Here is a 26,727-nt window from a genome sequence, read left to right on the forward strand (position 1 = left end):
GCTCTCCTCCATGTCAATTCATTCCTTCCCTTTCTTGTCCTTCAAAATGAATGACATTTTCTGAAGTTGTAAGCAATGGAAACACTGGTTTTTGCCATTTCCAGCAAGAAGTTCCTAGATCAGCTCTGTACATTCAGAACTATGAAAGAGACTTCTATGTTTTAGAATAGTAAGAAACCCCTGCCCTACTAAAAATTATGAATGTTTGTTCATGGTTCACTATTCCTTAAAGACCCTGTTTGTTTTTCCCAGAAATTAATCAGCCCTTAAGCTAAATATAACAGATGTCTTGATGAGTCTTTGGCAACAACAGAGCAGTACAAAAGTTGTTAGGAGACTTGGGATATTTTCTGGGCTGAAGTTTCTGTGACCCTGAATGTCATAGTACAGTAAAAGTCATCACATTATGGAAAGATCAAATACACTTGTTAGACTAGACATTTTGTAGTAAGACAGTAGTAAAATGAAATCACTATGGAAATATTTTGGTGTGATTTTTAAATTGTGACTAAATTTACAGGAAGTTCTGTATCATTGCTTGTAGAAAAAAATCAGAGCACCTTCAGACATTGTCTATCTTGTGCTGAATTTCATTAATCTGCTCATGTAAAAATCTCTTCTAGAAACCACTCTACTCAATGTCTTACTATGGCTTGTTTTTTGCAAGTGGGATTCCAAAACCGTACTGCAGGTTTGTAGTAGCAACAGTTCATAGTAGTGATGCTGGGTCATACCTTTAAATAGTAATAACTGTTGATGAACAGCCCCTCTGTAAGGTCATAAAAAAGCATCAGTGAGTAATTATTTGCTGGCTTGTAAAAGATTTGATCTTTTCCTAATTCTCTTAAATACTATGAGTCTTTAAATGTACTGCCAGGAGTAATACTATTGGTATGTTGGCTGTGACTGTGAAAACAGATTCAGGGAATGTACAGAATGTTATCTGAAATGTAATAAACCCCCTGTTTAAGGTTGATACCTCTCCAGTTACAGAATATAACAATAAAGGAAAAACGTCAAGGCTAGAAGGAAGAAATACTCACAGAACTGTCAATGCCAAGAGTAAGGAGCATGATGAAGAATACCACAGCCCAAAATGTAGATCCTGAAAGAGTTGAAATTGCCTCTGGATACAGAATGAAAACTAAACCAGCTCCTGAAATAGAAAAGAAAAAGTAAAAAAAAAAGTATTACTAAATGATGTTTCTTAGCTTCACAAAATGTTCATTTTAATAAGATAAATTATGACTAAGTTGACCTTTACATCAGTCCACATCACACTCTTGAGTAGCTGTTAAAAAAAAATGTGCATTATACCAAAAATATATTCACAATACTTTAATAAGGTACTCATGACAGTTTTGTCTTAAAAAAACCCCGCTATTCCATTCTTTCCTATTTCTAATAATATTTTATGGGATTTGCAACCACACTAGCTACTTTTCAACTATGTAGTAGAGAAGGAACCATGTGGATGTAAACTCCACTCTTGGCAGGAGAACTCTTGGATGTGATGAGAGATACAGGAAGTGAAATCATGGGTAACCTGTTACCAGTGAAAGGACTCTACAGCTAAGCTTACCAGAACCCTCCAAAACAGTAGACAGCAGTATATGGCAGTGAACAGCAATACTTTTGCAAGATACTATGCAGTAGTAAATGACTGTTGCACAGGGTAAACTTGTGAGGGGCAAGATGTTCGGGAACCTCGATTCAACAGAGGTGGGATGAATCAATACCATTTAGAGTTCACATTTCAGCAAGGCATTGACACACTGAGTTTTAGTTCCAAGTAAGTTAATTCAGGTCACTTCCATGAGATTTTCACACACTTGTTTGAAACAAATATAAATACATTTGCAAATAAATGGTGGACAAAAATGGATAACACTAGTACAAAATAAACTTCCTACCTTCAGTGGCTACATCCTCAATTTTAACTTTGTGTTCATGAGCCATGTAGCCCAATATGGAGAAAATTGCAAATCCTGAGATGAAGCTTGTGACACAGTTAATGGTGCTAGTCAGCAAAGCATCCCTAGTGATGGAGAGAAGAACAGCCCAGTGAAAAAAAACCCACACTTTAAGAACTAGATGGGGATTGTCTTATAGTGATAGGAAGATTCTTGTGAAAATGCTAATTGTGCAATTATCCTGATGATCAAAAGCTCATATCAGTATACTATGCGAGGAAATGACCTACTTCTGTGTACTATTTTGATTTAAAACTGAGTTCTGTTCAAAAAAAACCAACAAAGCTATGTTAAATGTTAAGATACTAAAGAGTAATGTCATCATCCTAGCTGGTAGCCGTAACATAGCAAGAGAGTGGCCTGAAGTGAAAGAGCCTTACTGTTCATCAATTCATATAAGTAGATATTGAGAAGTATTTTCAGTTAACTCCAGGAGTGCATTTTTAGCAAACTGTGCTGCCATTTAGATGGCACTGGATAACCATCCTTAATCTATAATGAGGTGCCTTCATCTAGGAAGTTAGTGAGGCTTTTTCTGAAAAAGATACATCTCTTGTTTATCACATTGTTACAATAGTGAATTTGGTTTAAAGGTTAAATATTATCCAGTGTGCATCACATAGTAATGATTGTACGAAGCTGTGGTTCTAATCAATCTGCCATGGTATTATGATAGACCTATGAGTTTTCCTGGGTACTAATAATCCCTATTACTAAACCTAGCTTGAAGATAAGTAGACCATACATCTTTGGATGTCTGCCTAATCTGCACAGTGTTTTTTTTGCTGCATATGACCTTTAGAATGGAGGACAGGGCTCTATGAACATCAGTAATGCTAAACAGTGCTTTAATAAGCAGAAAGTAAATATGATTTCCTTTTATCAGTTACACTACCCAAAAACATAGGTGCCATACACCAAACATTATCCTCTCCCTTGTATCACTTTATTTTGATAACACTGAAGAATTTATGTCCTGCAATTCTTAAAGTGCTTTCCTGGAGGAAAGCTGCAGGATCAAGAGAGACCAGATTGGACCCATAAACTCAAATTCTTTTCACTTATTAAAGAAGAAAATTGCTAGTTATTTGTCACTGATAAGATGGCAACAGTATTTCTTGTTTCCCACAATTCAAAAACATTCTTATGCAAGTGAATAATGCTTCTTTTTGCTTAGTCAATAACTGGATTATGTGATGCTTATCTCCTTATAAACTGAGCTGAGATAGCTCTCAGTATTTTGCATGTAAAACTAGATCATGACTTAAGTACGGATTTTCCTATTTTCTGGCCCTGATTTTCAGTATTGTTACCCTACCTTACATTACTGACACTATTCCTCTCAAGGAAGGTGTATTGAAGCATAGATGGGACAGTATTGTGCTGAGTTATGGCCTTCATTTGGAAACAGTACTATTTTCAATTTGTACTGTTTCAAGAAAGCCTTTTGAACAAAATATGTCAGCACATTATGGAGTTATTTGACCAAAAGAAGGATATTTGTAAGTGTTGTAAATGCTACTGAATTGAAGCTTGCTTTTATGGTTAGAACTAAAACACAGTATTTAATGAAACTATAGATTACTCTTACAGGGAAGGCAAAGCTTGTGAAGAAACATTGGACAAATACAGTAAGCTAAGAACTAAATAATATGGTTTCACATATAATCTGTGGTGTTTGCTTAGTTTTAAGTGGTTTTTTTTCCATTTCAGAGCAAATTAGAATGCAGAAGAAAAACAGTTCTATAGGGAGCTGCTATGGGATTAATGCAAAATTATTTGCAGAAGACAATAAAAGTTATTTTGGAAGATTGCTGTGGTTAGCATTCTAACTGAAGGGTTCTCAAACCTGGTAATACTACCTGTTGCAGATAATCAGCTGGCAACCTATAGTTTCTCTGGATTAAGTACAAAGCTCTCTAAGTCAGTGGAAGTATTCCATAATTTTGGTTTTCAATCTGGTTTAGGGAGTTCAAATCTATATATTTTCTTGTACCTTTTTACTTCAAAATTTTTTTTGCTATCCTTCAGTTCACAATGTATTTATAATACATGTACTTTCTGCATTTATATTTCATGGGAAAATTTAAAGCGATGCTTGTTTTCATTCCAAAATGGAATGTTAACAAAACTTCTAAATGTTGGAAGTTCTCAGAAGGTGCAGAGCAGTTCTGGTTGTATTTCCATGGCGGTGATTCAGCAAGACACTTACAAACTGACTTGATTTAAAGTGCATTCCTAAATTGGAGCTCAACATAAAATATCAGAAATATAATCCCAAAGCACAGAAACACTTCTGGAAACTGGAATCCTTCTGCTTTTGGCTCCTGGACCAATAAGATTTCATCCTGTATTCACTGTTGCACTTAATGGTACTTTTGAAAGGCAAACACAAGCACAGTTTACACAGCTGTTTAAAGTCCAAACCTAATCCCATTCTGGTTTGCTGTACAGCAGATATCTTGGCAGGTTTCTGTTACTAAAATTTCAGTAAGGAAGACAGTGTTTCAAGATTTGGGTTGGTTGCTATGTCTACACAAGACTGGCCATTATTAATAAATGACTAAAGATAAAAAGATAGCTTAATACTTATTCCAGCTGCAGTTAGAGTAACATAGTATCATTCTGAAGCAGTATGAAAGAATAGGCTGTCTTACCTGTAACAGTTGTTGTCAAACTTATTGTAACTGGCAAATGCAATTAAAACACCAAACCCGGCTCCTAAGGAGTAAAATATCTGAGTAGCTGCATCAATCCATACCTGCATAATGACACCAACATTGTCATTGTCAGTTCAGTCTGAAAGATACATCAGGGAAATGCAAGAAGTGTACAAGACATCTGGCTTTTGAAAAAATGATCAGCATTCATGCTTATGGGGGTGTAACTGCTTCTCAGCCCCCATGAGATGTCACATGGAGCACAGTTGTGATCTGGAATGGCTTAACCCGAAATAGTAAGGGCCAATGCAGCGGGCAAGTTCTCAGTGCCTGCACACTGCTACTATGGTGGGGTGTACCAGTTGGATCTGTACTTCTGAGCTTTTACTGAGTACTGAAATGATTACATGTTTTTTCTCCCGGTGACAGAAATACACTTCCAATAGTTCTTGTTCCAATTTATTTTGGAACGTACAACCAGAAAACTAAAAATAGTTAATGGGTCAAGAGTTACAGGACATTTTCTTTCCCATAAGAGAGCTTTCTTCATGGGACTGTTAGTACACTTTATATGATGCTTTCTTGTTTCAGAAGCTGAAGCATTACTGACTTGCTGTGAACAGAACCATGCAGGTTATCTGTCACCTTTCCCACTTAGTTGGAGAAGGAGTTATTGCTGATAGTCATGAATTTTCAGTTCAGATGCAGCTTGGTCATTCTCAGAATTGTCCACTAGGGAAAACATGTTTTTAATGCTATAGCATTTTCTAAAGTGACCCTCCAGCCCAACATCCAACCAAGATGTGCAGAGAGCAGTCAGGAGCAACAGTGCTGGTCTCCTGAATCAGAAGCCTGAAAATAGCCTACCCTGGTTAATGAGGGTTTCACTTACTCAGTTGTTACACAGAGATATTTAAACAAGCATCTTCAACAAGCGTAATGAAGCCAATGGAGTGAATACTACTCAACATTTCTCAAAATGAGTTCTTCAGTTTTTGATTAAGTCTGCCAAGAGGTCAAGACTTTGAAAAGCACTGGATTTCATCTCCATCCATCTCTACAAAATCAGATCCAATGTATCTACTCAGCAGCGGCTTTCTAACAGATCTAAGCAACATTTGCATTGGGATTTTAATGCTAAGCTTTCACATTTGGCCCAATGGAAAGAGAGTGAGTGCCTTGTCCCATCTAACATGATATGAAAGCACTTACGCTAGTAGTCTATTTTTTTTCTCAACATAGATGATAGATGCTTTTAACTACTGCCTGTTGAAGGCTGAGGACCATTTATTGAACTCTAGATTTGTAGAGAAACTTAATTTTATGAACTGTTGAGAGTTAATTACTTGAAAGTTAATATGTAGAACAATCTATGATGTGTTTATTGCAAACCGGTGGATAGGGAGATATGATTTCTCTCAAATTGCAGTTCATACAGGGCTGGCTTTTAGGTATCATGGATTTCTTTTACTAAATAGCAAAACAATCCTGTAAAATTAATTCCTTGCGCATTCCTTTCATACACCCAGTTACATCTGAATGTTCTATCTCCACACAAAGGTTGAGATCAAATAGTTGTACTCTCTGAAGAGCGTTTATGTAGATAAGAGTGCAGAAGGGGGGATGCAAAGCCTCCTATAATTTTTCTTGTTTTTTTAAAACTTCCCATAACTTGTGTTGTTAACAAATTCCTGAAATTTTTTTAAATAAATTTTGCTTAAACTATAACTAGATCTGCATGCTGCCACCATAAGGCACTTGTTTTTAGTGGCTCTCTAGCTCTTTTGTGTCTTGCTGGTAGAGTTGTACTCATACTTCCCCTTGCTCAAGGGTGCTTGAATAGTAAGAATTGCTTAAGTCCTATTGATTCAAATAAGCGGTTATCACCTGCTGCCTACCAAAGGAGTTATGCATATGCTTACCTATCTGTTGAGTACGAGTCTTGGCTCATAGTAGCTGATTAGGAAACAAATTGAGAAGATCAAGGTGAAGGGAAACAGAGCAGAAACCAGAAATTACTTTAGAACTAAGATTAAATGCAAAACATTCCCTTTGTTACAACAAAGCAGGATGTGAAACAGACAGTGGGGCTGGTTCTTCTTCAGTTTACACTTGTGTTCTCTGTTTACTTAAGCTGGATGGCTTCTGATTGATGCATAGTCTAATATATTTTATGGTAGGATATTGTTTTTATATGCATTAAAAATGAAAAAATTGAAACATTTTACAGAAGGCAGTCATCAATCTTTCTAGCTTTCTTCACAGTTTTTTATGCCATTATAACTTCTGTGCGTATTCTTTCTTGTGTATGTGGATTTAAAGAATCACTGTGCTGTGTGGAGAGGAAATATTGTGTGCACCCCCAGATGTTATATAATCTTCAGGAAACTTGTTAAGGTCTATGAAGGAGTGAGTGTCTTCCTCATGTCTGATTTAACTCTGTATTTAAAGCCGATTCCTTTAGCAGAACAGAAGTGTAGCTGCTGTTTTACACAGATATTTAATGTATCCATTTGTGTAGTGGAGATGACTATTGTGGCTTTGTAGCTCCTGGACTTTCACCGAGGAGTGTAACTGGGCATTGGTCTAGTTAAGAGGTCTTCAGGTGAATATCTTTCTGTCCTTTTTATAGACACACTCTTTGTGGGTTCAATATCCCTGAAAATTGAGGTGTCTTAGGGCTTGCTCAGTGCTGTGCAATATGCAGTCCTATATAATGAGGCAGACCTTGACATTGATCAGGATGCTGTAAGGTCTTTTAGAACAGCAGAGGCAGAGCCCTCTGTAGGTCATTACTGTTTGTGACTTATGATGTTTCTTTGTGTTGTGGTTTAAGCCCAGCCAGCAACTAAGCACCACGCAGCCGCTCACTCACTCCCCCCCATCCCACTGGATGGGGGAGAAAATTGGGAAAAAAAAGTAAAACTCCTGGTTTGAGATAAGAAAGGTTTAATAGAACAGAAAAGAAGAAACTAATAATGATAATGATAACACTAATAAAATGACAACAGTAGTAATAAAAGGATTGGAATGTACAAATGATGCGCAGGGCAATTGCTCACCACCCGCCGACCGACACCCAGCTAGTCCCCGAGCGGCGATTCCCTGCCCCCCCACTTCCCAGTTCCTAAACTAGATGGGACGTCACATGGTATGGAATACACCGTTGGCCAGTTTGGGTCAGGTGCCCTGGTTGTGTCCTGTGCCAACTTCTTGTGCCCTGGCTCGGCATGAGAAGCTGAAAAATCCTTGACTTTAGTCTAAACACTGCTGAGCAACAACTGAAAACATCAGTGTTATCAACATTCTTCACATGCTGAACTCAAAACACAGCACTGTACCAGCTACTAGGAAGACAGTTAACTCTATCCCAGCTGAAACCAGGACACTTTGTTAGGTTCATAATTTGGGAGAAAAAAAAATCATAAATCAGAAAGATTCAGGGACGCATTGACACAGAACTGAAGCAGGAGTCTATTCTTTGGAGCCTGAGGACAGACTAAACACACAAGCCTATTGCAGCAGCAGGTATCCCAGTCTCTGAGCAGGAGAAAGGCTGACTTGACAAAGCAGTTTGTGAAACTTCTCCTTATAACTGATCTTTAGTCTTTTATTATTCTAAAGCAACTTTTTTTGTTGTTCTTGTCTGAAAAATTTAGTCTTGGAAAACAAATAACGTTAGGGTCATCCAAATAGCAGCTGCAGAAATATTAAGCCACAAAACAGCAGTGCACAGAATATCCTTCCAAAAGCAGAAAGCAGATATGATTATGGAGGCCTAGATTGTGAGCTGATGCAAGCTGGCATAGCTCCATAGACAGCTAGTTGAACTTGTGATGTTTTTTGCCAAACAGCACTTAAAATGTATAAGAAAAATTTAAGCACCTCCTTTGTTAATCCTTGCATCTTTGTATTTATGTGTATGCGTACATGTGAACTACTGAGGTGGCTACTGCCTTGTTGACAAAGGTGGATGGAAGTCCCATATTTGAAGTTTGCTTTGACTATTACAAATAGAGTGAGAAGGGGACTGGGTTCTGGTGATAACTTATGTTGTTGAAGAAATGCCCATTTCCAAATTTAGTATTACAAAACCAAGGAAGGATTGTTTTGCTAAGAGTATATAAAATAGGTCTGTATTCTCACACTCAAGGTCTTTTTAATTATTCAGGAAAAATCAAGATATAGGAAATGTACAGTGCAACTATATATAGACTGCAGACATCTCTGAAAGCTGCAAATTTTTGAAGACAGTTAATTTCCTTCTAGTAGAACTATGTCCTCACTTTTCAGTTTTGTAACCATTTGAATGGCCTTGTGACCCATCCACAGAGATACTGGTGTTTTATAAATGATTTGTGATATTTTTAGAACAGCACAGTGGTAAGATCTCTCTGTAGTCACCAGATCATTGTTCTTCATAGGTCTGAAATGCTGGTAATTTCTTGAGTTAGTGACTATACTTACAGATCTTGCTTTACATGGGATGAAATAATTATTAGTTCTAAGGTACTCCACGAATTGAGTTGGTTTGGATATATTTAATGAGAATGTCTTGCAATGTTGTTAAATGATACAGTGAAATGTACATTACTTTTGATAGTAAGATAAGAACACCATGCTATTGAAAATCTCATTTTTATGAAGGACCATTATTTGATTAGGTGAGTTAGTCCTGAATTAGTAGGTTTAGCAAGGTTTTCATAGGCCAGCATTTTTGTTTACTAGGTTAATATTTAACCTAGTAATTAATCAAAATCACAAAGAAAAGTTTTCTTCTTGGGGAAATTCTTAGCCTTTTGAGAACTAAATTTTTGCATGACTCAATTTTCATGTATAAAGCATACTGGAGTTTACAAGGTACACAGACAAAGCATGAACTTTAAGGGACTGCCGCACCTGAAAACTGCCCTTGCACAGGTTTTTTGTGATCAGAACAGCTTTGGTTCAGGCTGAGATAGTCCTGTTATGGAGAGTGTTGGAAAGTTAGACTATCAGGGATAGTGGACTAGTGCTTATGCAAAAGCAGAAGTGTGGCTATATAATTTCAGAAATTACCTCTAATATTTTTAGTTTTAGTAACAGGGGAAACAGGTTTAATAATAACAAGGGAATGAGAGCAGAAGAGTATACTTACTGTGGCTTCTTTTAATCTTCTGAAATCTATGTGCAGGTATGCATTTATTCCATTGTATGCACCTGGCAGGGTTATTCCATGTATTAACAAGACAAATAATACAACATAAGGCAAAGTGGCTGTTATCCAAACAACCTGCAGACAACAGAGATCCCAAAGGTTAACCAACTGTTACAGAAGATTTAAGAATGTGTGAAAAATACAGCTGGCACTTTCTTGGTTTTGTCCATTCAATTCAATGGAGAAGCTGTTTACAGGACGTCTTGGGGGAAAATGCTGTTATGTATCATAAGTCTTTACATGTGCGTGTTTACAGGTACCAGTAGGAGACAGTTTTGACAAACAGAAGACTTGGGGTGCTTATATATTACCTGTGTGTGTTAGACTGCTGATTAGTTCTTCGGCTATGTATTCATTTACGAAACAAGTGCAGTCATTGCCTCCTGTTAGGTGATACTTTCATGAAAATGTACAAAAAACTCTAAGATGTACCCAACCCTAGAATTTCCATTCAGGTGTTTTCTGAGGGATGTCAAAGAGTAATTTCAAATTACTTTTGCCAGATATTTCTCCTGTCATGGCATTTTATATAATAAAACCAAAGCATCTTAAACCATGGAAACATTAGTACATTCTGCTAAGAATAGGAGGCACGTTTAAGACAATTTAAAGTCTTTCAAAATATTTTCTGGATGAGACCACTAATGCTGAATTGAAAATAATATGCTAATAAAATTTCCAGTTGGAACATTACACAAGCAAAACTTGTAAATAAAATGAAGTCTGAATCGGGATTGTGTATTTCCACTGTACATATATCAAGGCCTCTCACATGGTTTGGTCCCTGAGGATCCCTCAGAAGCAGTGATTTAGTCTCTTGCTTTCTAAAATTAGGAGACTTCTTAAAGGAGACAGAGAACATAGTTGAGATAGAAGGACAATATTAGCTCTACCTTTCCTGAAGTCTTCACGCCTTTCCACAGACTAAAGAAAAGAATGATTACCACAACCAAGAGGCAGAGGGAAAGTTGCCAGCGAGGCAAGCCAAGGTCATGGATTCCACGGCTTTCATGCAGGTGCAGAACTCCTCGCCTACATACCAGATACACAGAAACAAAGCGAAGTCACTGAGGGAAAAAGGGTTTTACATATCTCATCCTGTGGGCAGCAGAAATGGATGCTGCACTGCGGTAGTAGTTGCCCTACTGACATCACTAGCAGTTAGTGAAATCTGTTTTGTGAAGCCATGTATTGTGCTTCTTCCTTCAATGCCTTTGTGGTCTCACTGGCCCTCTATGTCTGTTTAGCACCATAGTGCCATAATGATAGCACTCTCTCCTTCACTGGAAATGTTTGGGGATTTTGGAAGTGTCATTCATTGATTCTTGCTTGAACACTGAACAGGTGCCCAGAGAGGATGCAGAATCTCTGTCCTTGGAGATTTTAAAACTTAGCCAGTAAAGGCCTTGAGCGGACTGATCTACTTTTGAAGTTAGCCTTGCTTTTGGGTAAGGAGTTGTATTAGATGGCCTTCAGAGACCTCTTTCAACCTAAATTATTTTGTGATTCTAGATAAGCAAACAGCTCGCTTTCTGTAACTTGAGCAGCTCCAAAGTTACTCTCAATTTCTTTTTGAATAGGCTATTGTGAGGCTGCAAAAAAGTGGTTGGATAGGAAAAGCAACAATTGGTAAATTTAAACTGGACATAGTGCTCTCTGTTGTCCACTGAGACAGTGGAGTGATAGCAGAGGAAATTCTGTTGCTTACTAGAGCAAGCTAATTCTTTTGAGATCTACACAGTGAAATGGACTGAAGTGTAGGAAAGAGTGTTTGTCCTCATGACTGGTGATATCTACAAGTAGAGCTGTCAAAACACATTGTGTGCAACAGGCACAGGGATATGGGAGAGATGTTATAGTGGATCTCCGTCCCTTTAACTTAGTTCTGTGCTATTGAAGTGTCTCTTGCTGCTTTTACAAATCTAAAAAATGCAGAAATATTTTCCTTTACTGAAAGCTGCATTTGCAAAGAGGAATGGCATTGCGGCTGAAGCCCTGCACTAGACGTGAATTACAGAGCTAACTCCTGGTTCTGATATGAATCTACAGAATGCTGGCTCAGGGATTCAGTTTCTTAGTGTTTCAGTCCCCATCCAGGTAAAATGATCACGACCTTCCTTGTCTCCTTCCCTTTCTCTATCACCTTTTATTTGCAGTGCACTGCTTGGGTGAAATAGAAAGTTGATCTCTGTTGGCTTCTCTTAGCACCATGATGGGACAAACAAATCAAATCAAAAAAGCCCTTTTCACTGGAGGACCCTGACATGTTTTATGAAGATAACTGCATTTTAGAGAAACTGAAGTACCGAGTGATTTGCCCTGCATGACTGCAGACATGTAGAGACTAAAGCCTGAGGAGTCTAATTCCAGCCCCATTGGCTGTGCCCATACAATCTCTTACTAGATAGATGGTGCTTCAGAATTAACTTAAGCACTGGTCTTATCAGGTCAGAGATGAGTGAAATAGTTGAATAAGTTCCAAGATAAGGCAAACCTGTGTCAACTTAAATGGGAAAAACTGAAAAATGTATCTGTGTTACTTAAACTGTAGAAACATGCTGGGAAAATTAAGGCCCATTGTCTAGTAATATGAAAGAGTTGCACACAATTCCCTTTTGATCCCTAAAGCATCAAGATATGGTCAGCTAAGAATTGTAATAGTTCTGCTTCTCTAGTTTCTTGGATTTAATAAGAAATGCAGTATTTTTGAACTGTTTCTATGATTAATCACAGGTTGGATAAAAGATACTTGTAGAAAGCATCCTCCTAAATCAGCTGCTTGATTTAGGAAGATGCTTTCTACAAGTATCTTTTATCCAAACTGGGATTATTGTAAGGCTAATAACAAGCAGGGCATTAAAAGGGTAGTGACCATGTGTTTGTGGCATATATTCAAGAATGTTCCTATTTAGAAAGTATGAGGTGAGTTTAACTCCTATTATACAACAATGTAGCTATATAATAATACAGCTGTTACCTATGGAAAAAGTAAAATATAGAGGCAGTCTTCTTCATATCTCATCTAAAAACCTATTATCTTTAATTAAATGTAAATAAACAGGTAGGTCTTATTCAACTTTTGCTTTGAGCGTCAATGAAAGCTACTTGTATTTCTGCTAATAAAGCATAAATTGCCAGAGGATCCACAGGTATAAGTGAATCCTGGGCAGGAATGCCTGTTTCCATTCTAAACTTATCGGCTTGGGCAGTGATAAGTATAGCCAGGAAAAGTTTCACAGGTTTCTGATGAGAACATTTGTCCAGGATCTTGGGAGGGTTTTGGCAATCTGTGCTATCGCAGTTACACTGCTATCACTGTCATAGCTGGATGTTGTAAAGGAAGTCCTTTGGATTATGATATGTAGATGTCTACTCAGAAAAACTGAATCTGAACTTGCATTCTTTGTTGCCTATTTAACTTTTTATTCTTCTTGCCCAAATATTTTTCTAGATTTGCAAAGAAGCCTGCTTCCTTGTGTGTTTGCTTTCCAAGAAGCAGCTAGCAATGTGTCTTACTATTTGGAACACTTGCCAGAACTGCCATTTCAAATGCAAGATTCCCAGGATTTTCAGGAGAATCTCCATTCCAAGAGTTCTGCTCCCTTAATCAGGTTAAGGGATCATACAACAGGACGAGAAAAGTACTTCTGTAACCAGCCAAAACAGCTGTGTAACTGGGCAGCTAAGCAAGGAAATTTTCATAGACAGCTGCTGTTTCTGAGCTGTAATTCTAGCAGGTTTTGTTTCCTTTTCCTTTTTTCTTTTTTTGTTTTTCTTTGTCACCTCTGAAGAGAAGTCACAGAAGCTTTCTGATAGGTGCCCTTTTTGAGGGTTGCTGGGAAGTAGTTCATGAATGTTTACCTACTAGAAGCTACATTTCTGTTCAGGTGGCACCATAAATTATAAAAGATCTAGTGCTAGACTGCAATTTAGGTTAAGATGTGCTGACATGTGAAGAGATGGAGGAGAGAAGCAGTGGCCAAAGTATTAGGTAGACTAAACCTTCTTGGTTTGAAGGATATAGCTCTGTAACGTTCTTTGAAAAACAGTCATTTTTTGAAGAAGGGCAAATTTGAAAAGAACTTTGCATTCATCATGTTCATCCAAGTTAGTATGTATCAGTGATGCTATAGAAAATCCAGTTAGCTCAATTATGCCACAATTTTTTCACACCAAGGAATACTTACTTCATGAGCAGCTGAGGCTGTTTTTAGCCTGTCTGTGTTAAGGCAAGTTGAGTGATAAATCCCTGACTGGCTCCTTTAGATTATACTTGGTCACTTCCTTTATACTGGCCACAAAGAAGAAAATGTGAAGTGAGAGATACTGCAAGATTCCCCATTCAGGAAGCTCTGAGGTCAAAACACCTGAATTTTCAGCCTTTTGATATTACAGCAGAATGATGCAACATGGCCAACGTCCATTCCTGAATTGAGGTTGCCTTCACTAGCTGCAGGATTGTCCCACTTCCCAATGCTATAAAGACATATGTAAGTCAGACAAAGTGGCATAAACTGCTCTCTCTTAAATCCCTAAGCCAAGGAACCAGAGGAGGTACAGTACCAACTAGTATCAGCCTCTGTTGTCTGTCAACTTCTTTAAATTATGTCCAAAGCTACTGAGAATGTCTTAAGTAAAAGCTTCTGAAAGTGATTCTTGTTTCCTAAGTACAGAGATATTTGTCCAATTCTGCTAACAAAATAAACTCTCATAATTTAGAACTCTGAGTCAAACAGAAAGGAAAAATCAGGGGTAGTGAGGCAACTAGAATTAGTATTTTGCTTGCAGATTGTTGTTATTGAGAAAAGAATGAAAGTAGATGAGAAATACATGCAAAAAAGGAGAAGAAAATGTTATGGGGAAGATTGAGAATAAACATTAACGGAGCTGACAAAGTAGAACAGGGACCTATTATGCTCAGCAAAGTATACAAGAGGAGCTAATAAATTGTTTAAGTTTTCTGATATTCTAGTCAGAGCTTTAGCAATATTTAGTTAGTACAGCACCCGGAATCAAAGAACATGCACTAGAGATAAGAAATTAACTTTTTTTAATCAGGGATTTGTGCAAAGGAACCTGATTTATGCTAAGACTGCTTTCCATGTGAGGGAGTGTAAACTACATTTGCAATAACTTTGAGACTGTACATCAATGTAAATATGGGTCCCAAGAGTCTTTCTGCCTGTCTGCAAGAGGAGCAGGAATGTGAAGGGATTTCAGACTGAAGCTGCATTCATTGATTCTGGTTTCTCTCTTTGTGAGATTTCTTCTCAATCTCTCCTTCCCTGTGCTCTCTGCTGGGAAGATTCCCGTAGTCACCCTATAACTCTGGAACCAATTCTTGCCTTACTTCCACACTGTGTTTGGCTAAAAGGAAACAGTTCATCTCCATTGAACTCAGCAAACAGTGATTCATTTGCTAGTACCACTATCTTCTGGTTTGTCTTTGTGCAGCACTTGGGTCCTCTTTAATTTGGTGTCAGATCACGGAAAGCCAACAGGAAGCCTAGCTGTTTAGTAGTCATACATGAACCCTACTAAAGACAAATTATCGAGGAGGCAAGGGGGCAGCTGCTCAGTGGGACTCAGTAAATGAAGGATCCAGTCGTAGTTCTAATAATAGGTAATGCTGGAACCAATAAGTTCATCTCTGTGTCTTAGTGTTCCCGTCTATAAAATAAGGATTATTATGAACCTTTGCTTTGTCTCCACTCTGAGCCATTCAGAATATACTCTTTATGGAAGTGGTGAGTATTTGAAACAGGGAACCAATGGAAAAAGAAATGCCAAGGGTCATGATCTGAAAATTACTCTGTATCTTCTTCACTCCAAAACATTTAATCCATAGCGAGAAAACAGGAGGTAAGAGTTTTAGGTATAGAATTCTCCTAGACTTTTTTGTCAGACTGGTTCTTTCTAAGGACTTTCTAAGGAGCTTTTTGTATTCTTCATCCCTAGACAGATTTACATGATTGTATTTTGGAAATTTAGAAGGTTTTGTACAAACAGATCAAGTTAAAGGTCTCAGAGTAGGCCTCAGTTTTCCAATGCCAAATCAATTATAATTTTATGTTTCAATCCAGATATGATTACACAGCTCTATAGGCTCATTCTTTCTCTTTTTATTAAAGGCAAAAGTTATTTGCCAAAATTTGATGCGATCAATAGAAGGGTGTCATTCCTTTAAACGATTTTCAGATGTGTTGTATCAGATTTGTTCAGATTGCAAAAATGTCATCAACTTGTCAGCAAATTAGTGTGTTAACTAACAAAAGTATTGTTAGTTAACATATTAAGTAATTCTAAAAACTTAATAGTTCTAAAAGTTAGTAGTCACTTTTATGGGATCAAACCCAAATGGCATGAATAGAGTAAGTATCACAAATTGGCTAAGATATAAATAGATATAGTCCTGGTGTCCTGAGCTCTATTCCCTATTCTGGTAGTTAGACTAGTTTTTTTATGATTTAGAACTTAATGCAAGTTGTAGATTCAAGTTGCTAAAAGAACTGTCGTGTATACAGTGTGCAATCTATAGAAATTAAATTATATAGTCAATTTAGAAGGCAATTTGAAGCATGATAATTGTGCTCAATTAGAAGGGTCTCCTACATGCATCTCTTGTGTTACATATTTGGGCAACCATAGTTCAATTGTCATTGCTGCCAGTTTCCATCAGAGCATAAAATATGGTTGGTTCTCTTTCTGTGGAAGGTTAGCTATCCGCATTAAGCAGGTGGGGTTAGAGTTCTTCTTGCACAGTTTGCCAGGCTCCAGGTATTTTTACTTCAGGTGCAGCACTGCTTAAATTCAGCTGTATTGTTTCCATGGCAGTTTGTGTCCACAAGGTGTATATCCACAGCTGTGTGGGGCAGACCATGTGGTACAAACCCGGCAGACCTGAGCCGGCTCCACGCAGACTGAATACCAGTGTCTCCTCACTGTAATTCTGGGGCTAGGGGCGCAGTGCAGAGATAACAGTGTCTCTCCACGTGAAGTCAGCGAAACGCAACAGGGTTAGCCTGGCTCAGACCCAGCTCTGCCATACCTACAGCTGCTGTCTGAGCTGCTTGGGTTGCATCTGGGTGCTTTCTAAAGAGCTCTGCGTAAGGCATCACTGCAGTGCAGGATAGCCTGGCTCCGGGAGCGTGCTCTCGTACAGCCAAGAACATAGGACAGTGGTGCTGTGCGCTTACATACCTCTCCCCCACCCTGGAGCACTGGGCATGCTTCAGAGACATGCCAGGGGCTCTGCAGCAGCCAGGCAGCTTGGGTTCAGCTGGAGGTACTCACTCCAGCTCTGTTGGATACTGCATTGTCTTTTGCCAACACCTTTGTTGCCTGGGTTTTTCTGTTTCTCAAGATATTTCAGCTCCCTCTTGTGTTGGAGAATGGAGCTGTGTAATGGACTTCAAGCTAGATTTTGGGAATCACTTACAGAAAGATAATTTACCAGTGGCACCCTGGCTGGCGTATAATTAATTATTATTTGTACTGAATGAAATGGTATTTCTTTTTGAATCACGATAATCCTGAAATTATATGTGGCCACTAGGACTAAACTCTTCATTCACTGAGAATGTTTTTCTCAACTCACTTAAGTTTTCACCCAGCTTAATTCTCCCATTAACTCGATAATTCTGACCTCCCCTGCTATTTGTGCCACACTTCAACACACTGAGGTCTGCACAGCACTGAAAAAAAGAGATTTTCAAAATCTGCTTTTATTATACTGAGATCTGCAGATAGGAAACACTTGAATTTCAGCCCTCTGCAGCTCTAATGAATACTGAACTCCTGAAAAAAGTTTATTGTTTGAGGATACATGGCAAAGCAGTTAGAGCACATGTGCTCCCAACTGCCCCAGCCCTTAGTCAGCAAGTTAAATGTTGCTTCAGTCAGCATTCTCAATTGGCCATGCACTGCCCTAGACAGGGAGGTGGTGAAAGAAGAGCCCCAGCCTCTCCAAAGCAGCTGTTGACCTTTCATGAAGCTTTACTGATTTCAGAAGAGCCACACGGAAAGACACAAAGTTGAAGAAAATCAACCATAGGGATAGGCTCATGCACCACAAATTGAGGACATTTCAACAAATGAATGCTCACTTTGTGGTTTGACATTTGTTGTAATGCTGGGTCCTTTACACAGTGAGGTTAAGTTTGTAACCTTTTCATGGATTAATGCTTACATGTGATAGCTTAGGATGGGCAAAACACTCTGCCTATAGGAAGCAACACATAAAACACTAGTGGTGGTATCACGTCAGTAGTGTGTTGTAGAGAACATTTGACAGGAAACAGGTGGATACAAATAAATGGGTGTTTAGTTGTGTGTGACACCATTATTGGCTTTGTCTTGAGCAATATAAGCAGGTGGAGATGTTCCACAGAGAAAGGCTCTGCTTCTGCTTGCCAGGTTTTCAAATGCAAGGTAATATAGGGGACCTGCTGCAGCACTGACCTCAGCTGTGGTAATTATTGCTCAGAGCTTGGTGCCACTACCAAACTACATAGGACTCTGTATGTAAAGGTAGCGGTTAGAATTCGTCCTACAAGTAAGCACAAAGCAAGCCAGTTGCATGCAGCATAATGTGCAGCTCCTGACATTTGCAATATCTCATATTCCCCGCCCCGCCCCGCAAATTTAAGTTGGCAAAGTGGTCATTATTCCAGTTTTCTGGACTTGCTGCACAAGGGCGTGTTGTGGTTTAGGAATCATTTCCATAAAGCTGTCCAAAGCCTAAGAACATGTGTACACACTTACGTGGATTGACTTCCACTGTACTTGCATTTGATTTCTTTTCTCTTTGTGTAGGTAAATGGTCAACAAATGTGAAGATGTGAACATAGGTGAAAAGTAAATGTCAAAGCTGCACATGTAAATATTTGTGGAATAGCTTTTTTTATTTTATGCATATAAATACTTGTACCAGAAATTTCTATGCGCTGAGTCAAAAAGAGAAAGATTGAGTTACTTAGTTGAGTCCAAAAAAGTCAACACAATCAAAAAGTAAATAAACAGTGTGTTCAAAAAGTAAATATACAATGTGTAGGGATGCAAATATGTTGGTCTCAGACTATGGATGTGTAAACAATGCACCCAAACTTCCTAAATGTGCCTGTGCAATTAATATAGAATTGATATCTCAAATAGCTTGCTTATTGCCATAAATTTCCCACATAAAGTATTTAATAATGTACCTAATTCTAAGCCCACTGAAATCAGAGGAGGAGCTCGGTTGCATTCTGGGGATTTTCTAGGGGTGAAGGTACAGAACCTAGCTAGAATTATTGATAGTCTTTGTGTGATTTCTATGAAGGTAAATAGATGACTGCTACCTAACTTCAAACCTGTCAGAAACACCTGACAACTTTCCTTACAATTAAGATTCAAAAGATGAGTAAGTCTAGATGTCTAGAGAGGTTCTTAATTTTTCATTGCGTACAAACTCTCTAATTAGTTCACAGGGTACAGATGTTACATGAAGAAACCTCCTAAAGAAGCTTCAGATGTATTCAGTGGAGGTTTGTTGTCCAGGAGAGTGGTATCATTGAGAACTGCTGATCACGTTTAGCATGAGCTTAGAGTCTTTTCTTACCAGATATGATTAGCAGAATATAGGGCTATCCACTCTAATTAGTTCTTGTTGTCTGATTCAGTTTTTATAAGCATTTATAGGCAGAATTGCTTATGCTTAATTGAAGTGGTGTTTTCTCTCTTTTGGGAGAGGTTGCTTCAGAGTCGTTTTATGGGGATAGGTTCCTGCATCTTCCTTTGAAGCACATAGTGTCGATCGCTCCATTTGACATGATACTGTACTATGTGGACCTTTTGGTCTGTGGTGGTATTTCTGGTGAAGACTTGTACCCCAAAGAACAAGCCTATCGGTCTATAAAAGTAACCTTTGCTGTGTAGGGTGAGGGTTTTTTCAGAATAGTCTTGGTTCACACACTCCTCATAAATTTATGTTCATAAATATGATAGATGTAGACTGCCATAACTGAACTTTGTCTTTAGTTCTTGTTCTAAGGTAGCTTTTTGCAATTACTCACAGCTGGGCATACTTGTGAATTCTGTGAGTTTTCTTTACTGAATCTGGCACAAAAATTTCCTATCAGAGGAAAATAGCTGTAGCTCAATAAATTTGTTGACAATTTCACTGTTTTGTTTAAAAAATTGCCAGGATTTGTTCCTATAACAGCTCATGATTTTTTACAGGCACAGTACCTCATGAGAAGAATAGTGCTTTTGTTCCTCCAAACTGGTATTTCTTAACTGTCAGCAAATGAAAGCAAGATGGTAACAAACTTTTCCCAGACACAAGAATGGAGAGAACAAATATAAAGTATACCTGTATTCAGATAAAGTATTTAAATAGGAGTGATATGGAGTAGATAGGGGAACTTTTTTTGTAGTGATGCATTTGTGTTCTTCCAAAAAAATGTTTATAATGAATTATATTAATATATGTTGAAAGGATAGAAGGTCCTTTGCATTTTGTGTGTTTAATTCCAAACCGCTGAAGAGGTAAGTAATTGAAGTAATGTGTGTCTCCAAAGCAATGTGGAATTTACTTTTTATTCCTAACTGCATTTCTCCTATGACTATTACTAGCAGAAGGGCACCAGTTGTTATCAGATTTTGGAGTGCTTGTTTGCTAAGTTTGCAGTGTACAAATACTTTATAATTGATTTTAACCATCTCTAATGAAGTATTGTAGAGGTCCTATTCCTTCCTGTTGTAAGCAACTGTCCCATTGATGTCAGTGGCACTTTGACCTGAATTAAGCCTGAATCACTGAAACCAGACTTAGTAAAATGAAACACTCTAGAAAGCCTAAGTGTAGAACTACTTCAACCTGAATTATTGCCCAACTCTTAAGGCTTGAAAATAAAAGCCAAATAATGTTTGTCAAAGTCTGCCTGTCACTGCCTTGGCATGAAAATTGCAATTTGAACTGATTTCTTCCAAGTCTGAGGCTTAGAGGTTTCTCCCTGCTTTCCCTCCCTGCCAGATACTGGACAGCTGAAAGATTTGGCCTAGATTCTTAGCAAGTTTTCCCTTCTCTCATTTGATGTAAGTGGTAAGAATCAGCATATTTCTGTTGAACTTAGAGGTGCCTTTCTTGGAGTATTAGATGAACTATCACATCACAGTACTCCCACCTCTTCCTACAGTTTATTCCTGTGCTGGTGGAGATAGAGACAGTCAGCTCTGGCAGCTGCATGGTTTTAGGAAATAACCTACTCTAAATTCATGGTCAGGCAAGCTTTGTGTGAAGGAGTCATGTCCCAAAAAGAAGAAGTGTTTGTTTCTTTTAAGGGTAACCACACCAGCTTTCTGCTTGTGGCCTGTTTTGGAAGTACCTCTTTTCAGTCACTCTCCAACTGCAAAACAGATGTTTGGTGTTTCTGGTCTCCCTGCTTCCAGTTCAGCATGCCCACCAGAAGGCAAAAGTTTGCATATGTTATTGATGTAAATATACAACCTATAGAACCAAGTTCAAGCTGTAGCGCTTCCCATGTAGGCTTGAGGCTGAAGGCTTAAGTGCTTGGGCACATTTAGCATCCTTAACAAGTTTCCCATAAGCTGCAGTGCATCCCAGTAACACAGAGCAGCAAGTTCTTGTTATGCTAGTTACTGTGGTTGAAAACATGGCCCCAAATACTCAAAATTGTAATGGAACTTATTTTCACCTCCACTGACAAAATCTCTTCCTTTCTATCCTATTTTTACAGTGGGGTCCAGTGCTGTTGCTGTTTTCAGTTCCTGTTTTAATAATGCTAATTATCGTACTTTGTTGTGTTAGTGCAGAGGCTGGGCTTCCATAGGTATCCCACTGAATTTTGAGTGGCATAGTTTGATTTCCCTCTGGTATAAAAGTAGCTGCTCCACTTCCTTGTTTCTCTATATAACTGATCAAAACTCAAAATCTTAAATCTGTCATAATAAATCTATTGCCCCCAAAGTAATTGTCTCTGTTATTGCTAATATCTTGTACCACTGGATAGCAGTACAATCTTAAGAAAGTAAATATGATCACAGAATTTGGAAACCAGTGTCTTCATCATCCACATGAACTCTTATTCATCCACAGTAGTACTGAGGAAGGATCAATTAGCTATCCAGTCAATAATTTAGGATTTCTGGCTCTAAGGAATAGACTGACCTGGCACAAACCATTCCATCAGGAGCTGTAGTTCTCCTCTGGCAAATATTTGTTGATTAAGAAGTGACTAATGGCTATCTACCAGGAAGAATCAGGTGTGATTCCTACACAAACAGTTCGGTCAAGTTCAGCAGTTGTTCAAGCAGTAGTGCAATATGGTATGAGGACACCCAGTGTTCTCCAGTATTCTTAAAGGAATATTCAGCCTTTACTTGAGGGGGTTTGCAGAGGGAACATAGCCAGTCAAGACCCTTACTTGAACTATTATTTAACATACTCCACCCAGAAATGGTGCATCATTTTGTAAACCCACTATATTGATACAAATTTAATACTACATCATCACTTCTATTTCCTGACCCTGTTGCACATAATAGGAAACTTTATGATCAGAAAATTCAGCTCTCCCTGTTGTAAAAAGACCATGGGAATGAGTTAGATTATTTGATATAAGAAACACTGTTTTCTGAATTGGGCTGTCTTTGTTAGGTTGGATCTGAATACACTAAAACATTGCACAAGTTTAGGTCCACACCTGAGCGGTACAGCTGGACTTGATGACCTAATCCAAATACTGGATAAGTGAACATAATGCCCCTTGTGATTCCCTGTTTTTACAGCTGGGGAGGCAGATGTTACAGATTGTGTTACTTGAGTGGTTATTCTAATTTTTGCAATATAATCTAGTTGCTAATAAGTACAGGGCCTAGGGACTTAATTATGGCCCCAAAATTCAGGGATCAAAGCATAATGAAATGTCAAATTCCCTTTTTATTCTTACCTTCTGAGAACTGCACTTTGAATCTTTTACATGGTGAGGGAAGATCCCTAATGTTTCAAGTTTAAGTGTACAGACAGAATCACAAATTGAGCTGTTCCCCAGATCAGTGGAACTAAATCAAAACATTGTGAATAGATTCTACCGCAACCTCACCCACTACAAACTCAAAATCATACCCCAAGCATGATGTGATAACAGAAAATGTGTAGAACCACTTTAAATCACAAAGGAGCAAAGCAAGAATATAGGGATTGCATTTTGCTTTACAAAGGCTTAAGCACAAGAAAATGATAAAGAAAACCTCTTTTCAAATGCTGTTCAGATGGAAGTTCTGTAATAATGCAGTTCTTTGTTTGAAGATACTGAATGTATAACTTCTTATAGTTCACTTCAAAGTGAAGGTTCTTTAACTGACTACATGTGTATATAGCCTTTTGCTATAAATGATCTATCTTCATGTTTGAGTTACAAACACATCACATACTGTCTTTGTAAGGGCAGTAGATTTTCTAGGTGTCATTATTTGCCATTGTAGTGAGTTCCTTTGAACTCAGTCCCCCCTTATTGTTTTCAAAGCACTGAGTTTAGTTTACCCAAACCTGTGCCAACAGTTTGGTAACTGATCTTTCACTGTGCTGTCTTCAGAGGAGAAATAGCAGCCACAAATGTTTCAGAGCTATGAACACAGACCTCGAAATCGCTGCTGTAGCCAGGCATGGTGTAACACACACTAGGTTATTTATAGTAACAGTGGTGTCCCTTTGTTTCTACAGGCCTGGACTTGCTGCTCAGCAGGTGTGTGTTCTGATATCCTTCTATTCCCAACACAGAACTATGAATTGGTTATTCAGATTAATTCAACGGCTGATTCAATTACCCTGATGCCCATCCTCCTTTTTTATCCTAATCAAATCCCATTTTCCCCTGGAGGCCCATAATGCAATTATTTATACACAGATCGATATCTTTATTTTATAGTTCAGTTGTTAGTTTATATACCTTTTTGGTTTGGATTCCAAGTGTTTGATTTGAGTGTGCCTTTGCCTGTCTTGGCCCATACTGCAGAATGCTCTTTTGCTTAGGAATTAGAAAAACCCATCTTTCCACAATGTGGCAGCAGCTCTCCTGCTCGGTGCTTCATCTCACTTCATTGAACTATTGAAGCAGCTGAGCAAACAGATGTCTGCTCTGAGATATTTTGCAAGTAGAGAAACAGGCCAAGCCTGTTGAACAAATGATTATTTTAAAGCCTTAAAGTCAGCTCAGTTTGGCATGCAGTCATCTTTGTCAGAATATTTCTGTGTTTCCTTTTCCTGGCAAAGTTGATGCAAGCGGAAGTGGTACATCGGGGAAGACTTGTGTCTTTTGTCCAATTCCATTTTGCTCAGTGGCAAGTATTGCACAGGAGAAACCAAAGCTCACAGAGGCAAGAGTCTTAATCACACAGGAATACAGATCAACATTACAACTGCATTTTAGCCTTAGTCTTCTGATGCTTATTCTAGAGGCTGGATGCTAAGCTGTTTTACCTTCCAGAGTAATCACAGTTAGACATAGAATTTTTAATAAATAGCAAAGTCAGGTCAACACTTACTCATAAAATTCAGCTGCAGGAGTGAGCTTGTACTTCGAGTATTTGGTACCATTGCCAAGTACTGATGCATTGAAGAGTTTGGGATCTGTACAATTCGGGCTGTTCCAACTGTTGTCGCAGTTTGTCCAGGGGAGCTCAAATGTGAATGATGAAAATAGATAATACAGAGACCAAGCTATGATAACGTTGTAGTAGAAACCCACGTAAAGAGCTATGAGTATCACTGCATAGCCTACACCTAAAGACAAAGGAAAACTAGATTATACATTGTGTTTTACATGCACGAGTATATACAAACACTGTTGTTAAACTCAGCCATACATGGTTGCAAATTCATTTTAGATCTTTAGACCAATAAAAGGAACTTTTGACATTTACATACACACATGCAGACACAGTGTCACTGACCTTAAAAAAAAAAAATACATCAATGATTTTAGTAAATGACTCGCTTTTAGCAAATCCAGTTGTTTGCCAAAAAAAGAAATTAAGCAGTGCAATGTCAAAATTTGCTCTTGTACAACTCCATTGCTGATTTGCTTCCAATGCAGAAGATTGCAAGCCCATGTTAGGAGTGAAACTCACTTCATCTTCATAATGTCAGAGTCTTGGCAACTTTTCTTGGAAAAGTAAAGCTCGAGACTCAAGTGAAGTTTCCCTATGCCTCACATTCCCACCCTGAGCTAGTTTGGAACAGACAGTGATCCCTGTCCTGTTTCTTTCCCATTGTTAATCCCCAGATTGGCTTCCGTCAGCGTGTAATTAGGTCCAAAACATGCATGAAACACTCTGTGCTGTTCCACTGAGGGGCTCCAAGTGGTTCTTGGGCATGCCAGTAAATCTTGGTGAATATCAAGCTTGGGGCTAAACTGTGTGTAGACCTTCAAACCTTTTCATTATCTCCCCAGGATTACAGAATCCCCACTGTAAGCATTCTCTTTTGACTTTGAACATTTGTTTTATATTTTTGCATACTGTGAAGTGTGCTTGGAGGGTCCCTTTAGCAAGAAAGCCCCAGAGAATGCATGTTGTCCTCATGAAAATGGACATTTTCCAGTGTTTGGGAGGAAGCTTTGGTACTATTGTCAGAGCAGAACAAAAGTTTGTTGGCAGAATTGTTCTGGAAGCTTGCTTTATATTGGCTTATATCATTCTTCCTTTACTCTGTGTGCAGCATTGTTCTCCGAGTCCTACCCCAAAGTTGTATGTATTAGATATAACAGGTAGAGACTAAAGCTGTTTTAGGACTATCATCACTGTACTGTCACAGCATCTAAGTGTAAACCTTTACTTCTAATTTTCTTCATTTTAGTTTTTTGGAGATCCTAGCAATTGGAGATTGTTAGGCTTTCATATTTCTTGATAAATCAAGGAAGTAGCACAACGCTTTGAGTATTAATCCTTGGTTTAAAATTTGCATAAGGAACAGATGTTGACCCTCAAGGAGTTGGCAGTTCAAAGACTGCTGCATATACCAAAGTTAGTCTTTGCTCTTCCGGAGGCTTTTAATCCATAGACCAGTTTGCTCACCCTTAACATTGGGGAAAAGGTTGTGAAAGTAAATATGAAACCGTATCTTCAGATCCTTGGTGCTTAAATGAATCCAGTACATTAACACTCAAACTCTAGTGATACATTATGATCAATAGAATGGAGAGGAGGGGGGAGTCACCCAAGGGGATAATTCTTAAATATTAATGTGAATGTTAAAATACTAAGTACAAGTAATATATGTTGCACTGAAATTGGATGATTTCTGTTTTAAAAAAGTTTTTCTGAAATTCCTCTAATTCAGGACAATGATAGATACTTAATATCAAGAAAAAAAATACTGGATCAAATGTATCTTAAATGTCACTCCTCTGAAATCATAAGAATGTTCAGGAATAAATTTGCTCTCCTGTTTCTAGGTTTAGCTTTTCTTAAAAGTAATGCTGCACCACCCACACTCCAAAATAGACCCTGGAAAATGCAGAGATGAAAACAGACTGTATTGCAAAGGTTACAGGGGTGTGTTTTTAATTGCTTGCATTGTAAGAGCATCTTATTAGAAGTAGAGTCCTTAGAGTTTACAGCAATAATATTCATAGCTAAAATTAGTACTATAGTGCTGCTCATTTAGATTAGCTGTTATAAATTTGTGTAGACTGTGTACTTTTCATTTGAGTGAGAGATTTGAGTTATCCCAGAAACAACTCAAAAGCATTAGCAGTAAAATGTGTTTGTATGTTACCAGAAGATTTGGTCAAAGCTTTTAAAATACTGATTTTATACTAGTGCTGAGGTGCAAATTGAACTCAATGCTTATTACTTTTGGAGAATCAAATAACTTATGCTATTCTATATCCTAGTA

General features: G+C 38.1%; 1 protein-coding gene across 1 annotated transcript in view; it reads right to left on the minus strand.

Annotated features, from left to right (window-relative positions):
* The window catches only part of SLC6A2 (solute carrier family 6 member 2), a 72,941-nt gene that overhangs the window by 19,907 nt on the left and 26,307 nt on the right, over window positions 1-26,727 (minus strand). Inside the window, exons 4-9 of the mRNA XM_049805407.1 lie at window positions 24,375-24,612; window positions 10,724-10,862; window positions 9,771-9,905; window positions 4,631-4,734; window positions 1,914-2,038; window positions 1,044-1,156 (exon numbers count right to left, since the gene is read on the minus strand). Coding sequence (XP_049661364.1) covers window positions 1,044-1,156; window positions 1,914-2,038; window positions 4,631-4,734; window positions 9,771-9,905; window positions 10,724-10,862; window positions 24,375-24,612 — 854 coding nt within the window. The remainder of the gene's footprint in view (window positions 1-1,043; window positions 1,157-1,913; window positions 2,039-4,630; window positions 4,735-9,770; window positions 9,906-10,723; window positions 10,863-24,374; window positions 24,613-26,727) is intronic.

Source organism: Accipiter gentilis, chromosome 7 (assembly GCF_929443795.1).
Source record: "Accipiter gentilis chromosome 7, bAccGen1.1, whole genome shotgun sequence".
In the NCBI taxonomy this organism is placed as follows: domain Eukaryota; kingdom Metazoa; phylum Chordata; class Aves; order Accipitriformes; family Accipitridae; genus Astur; species Astur gentilis.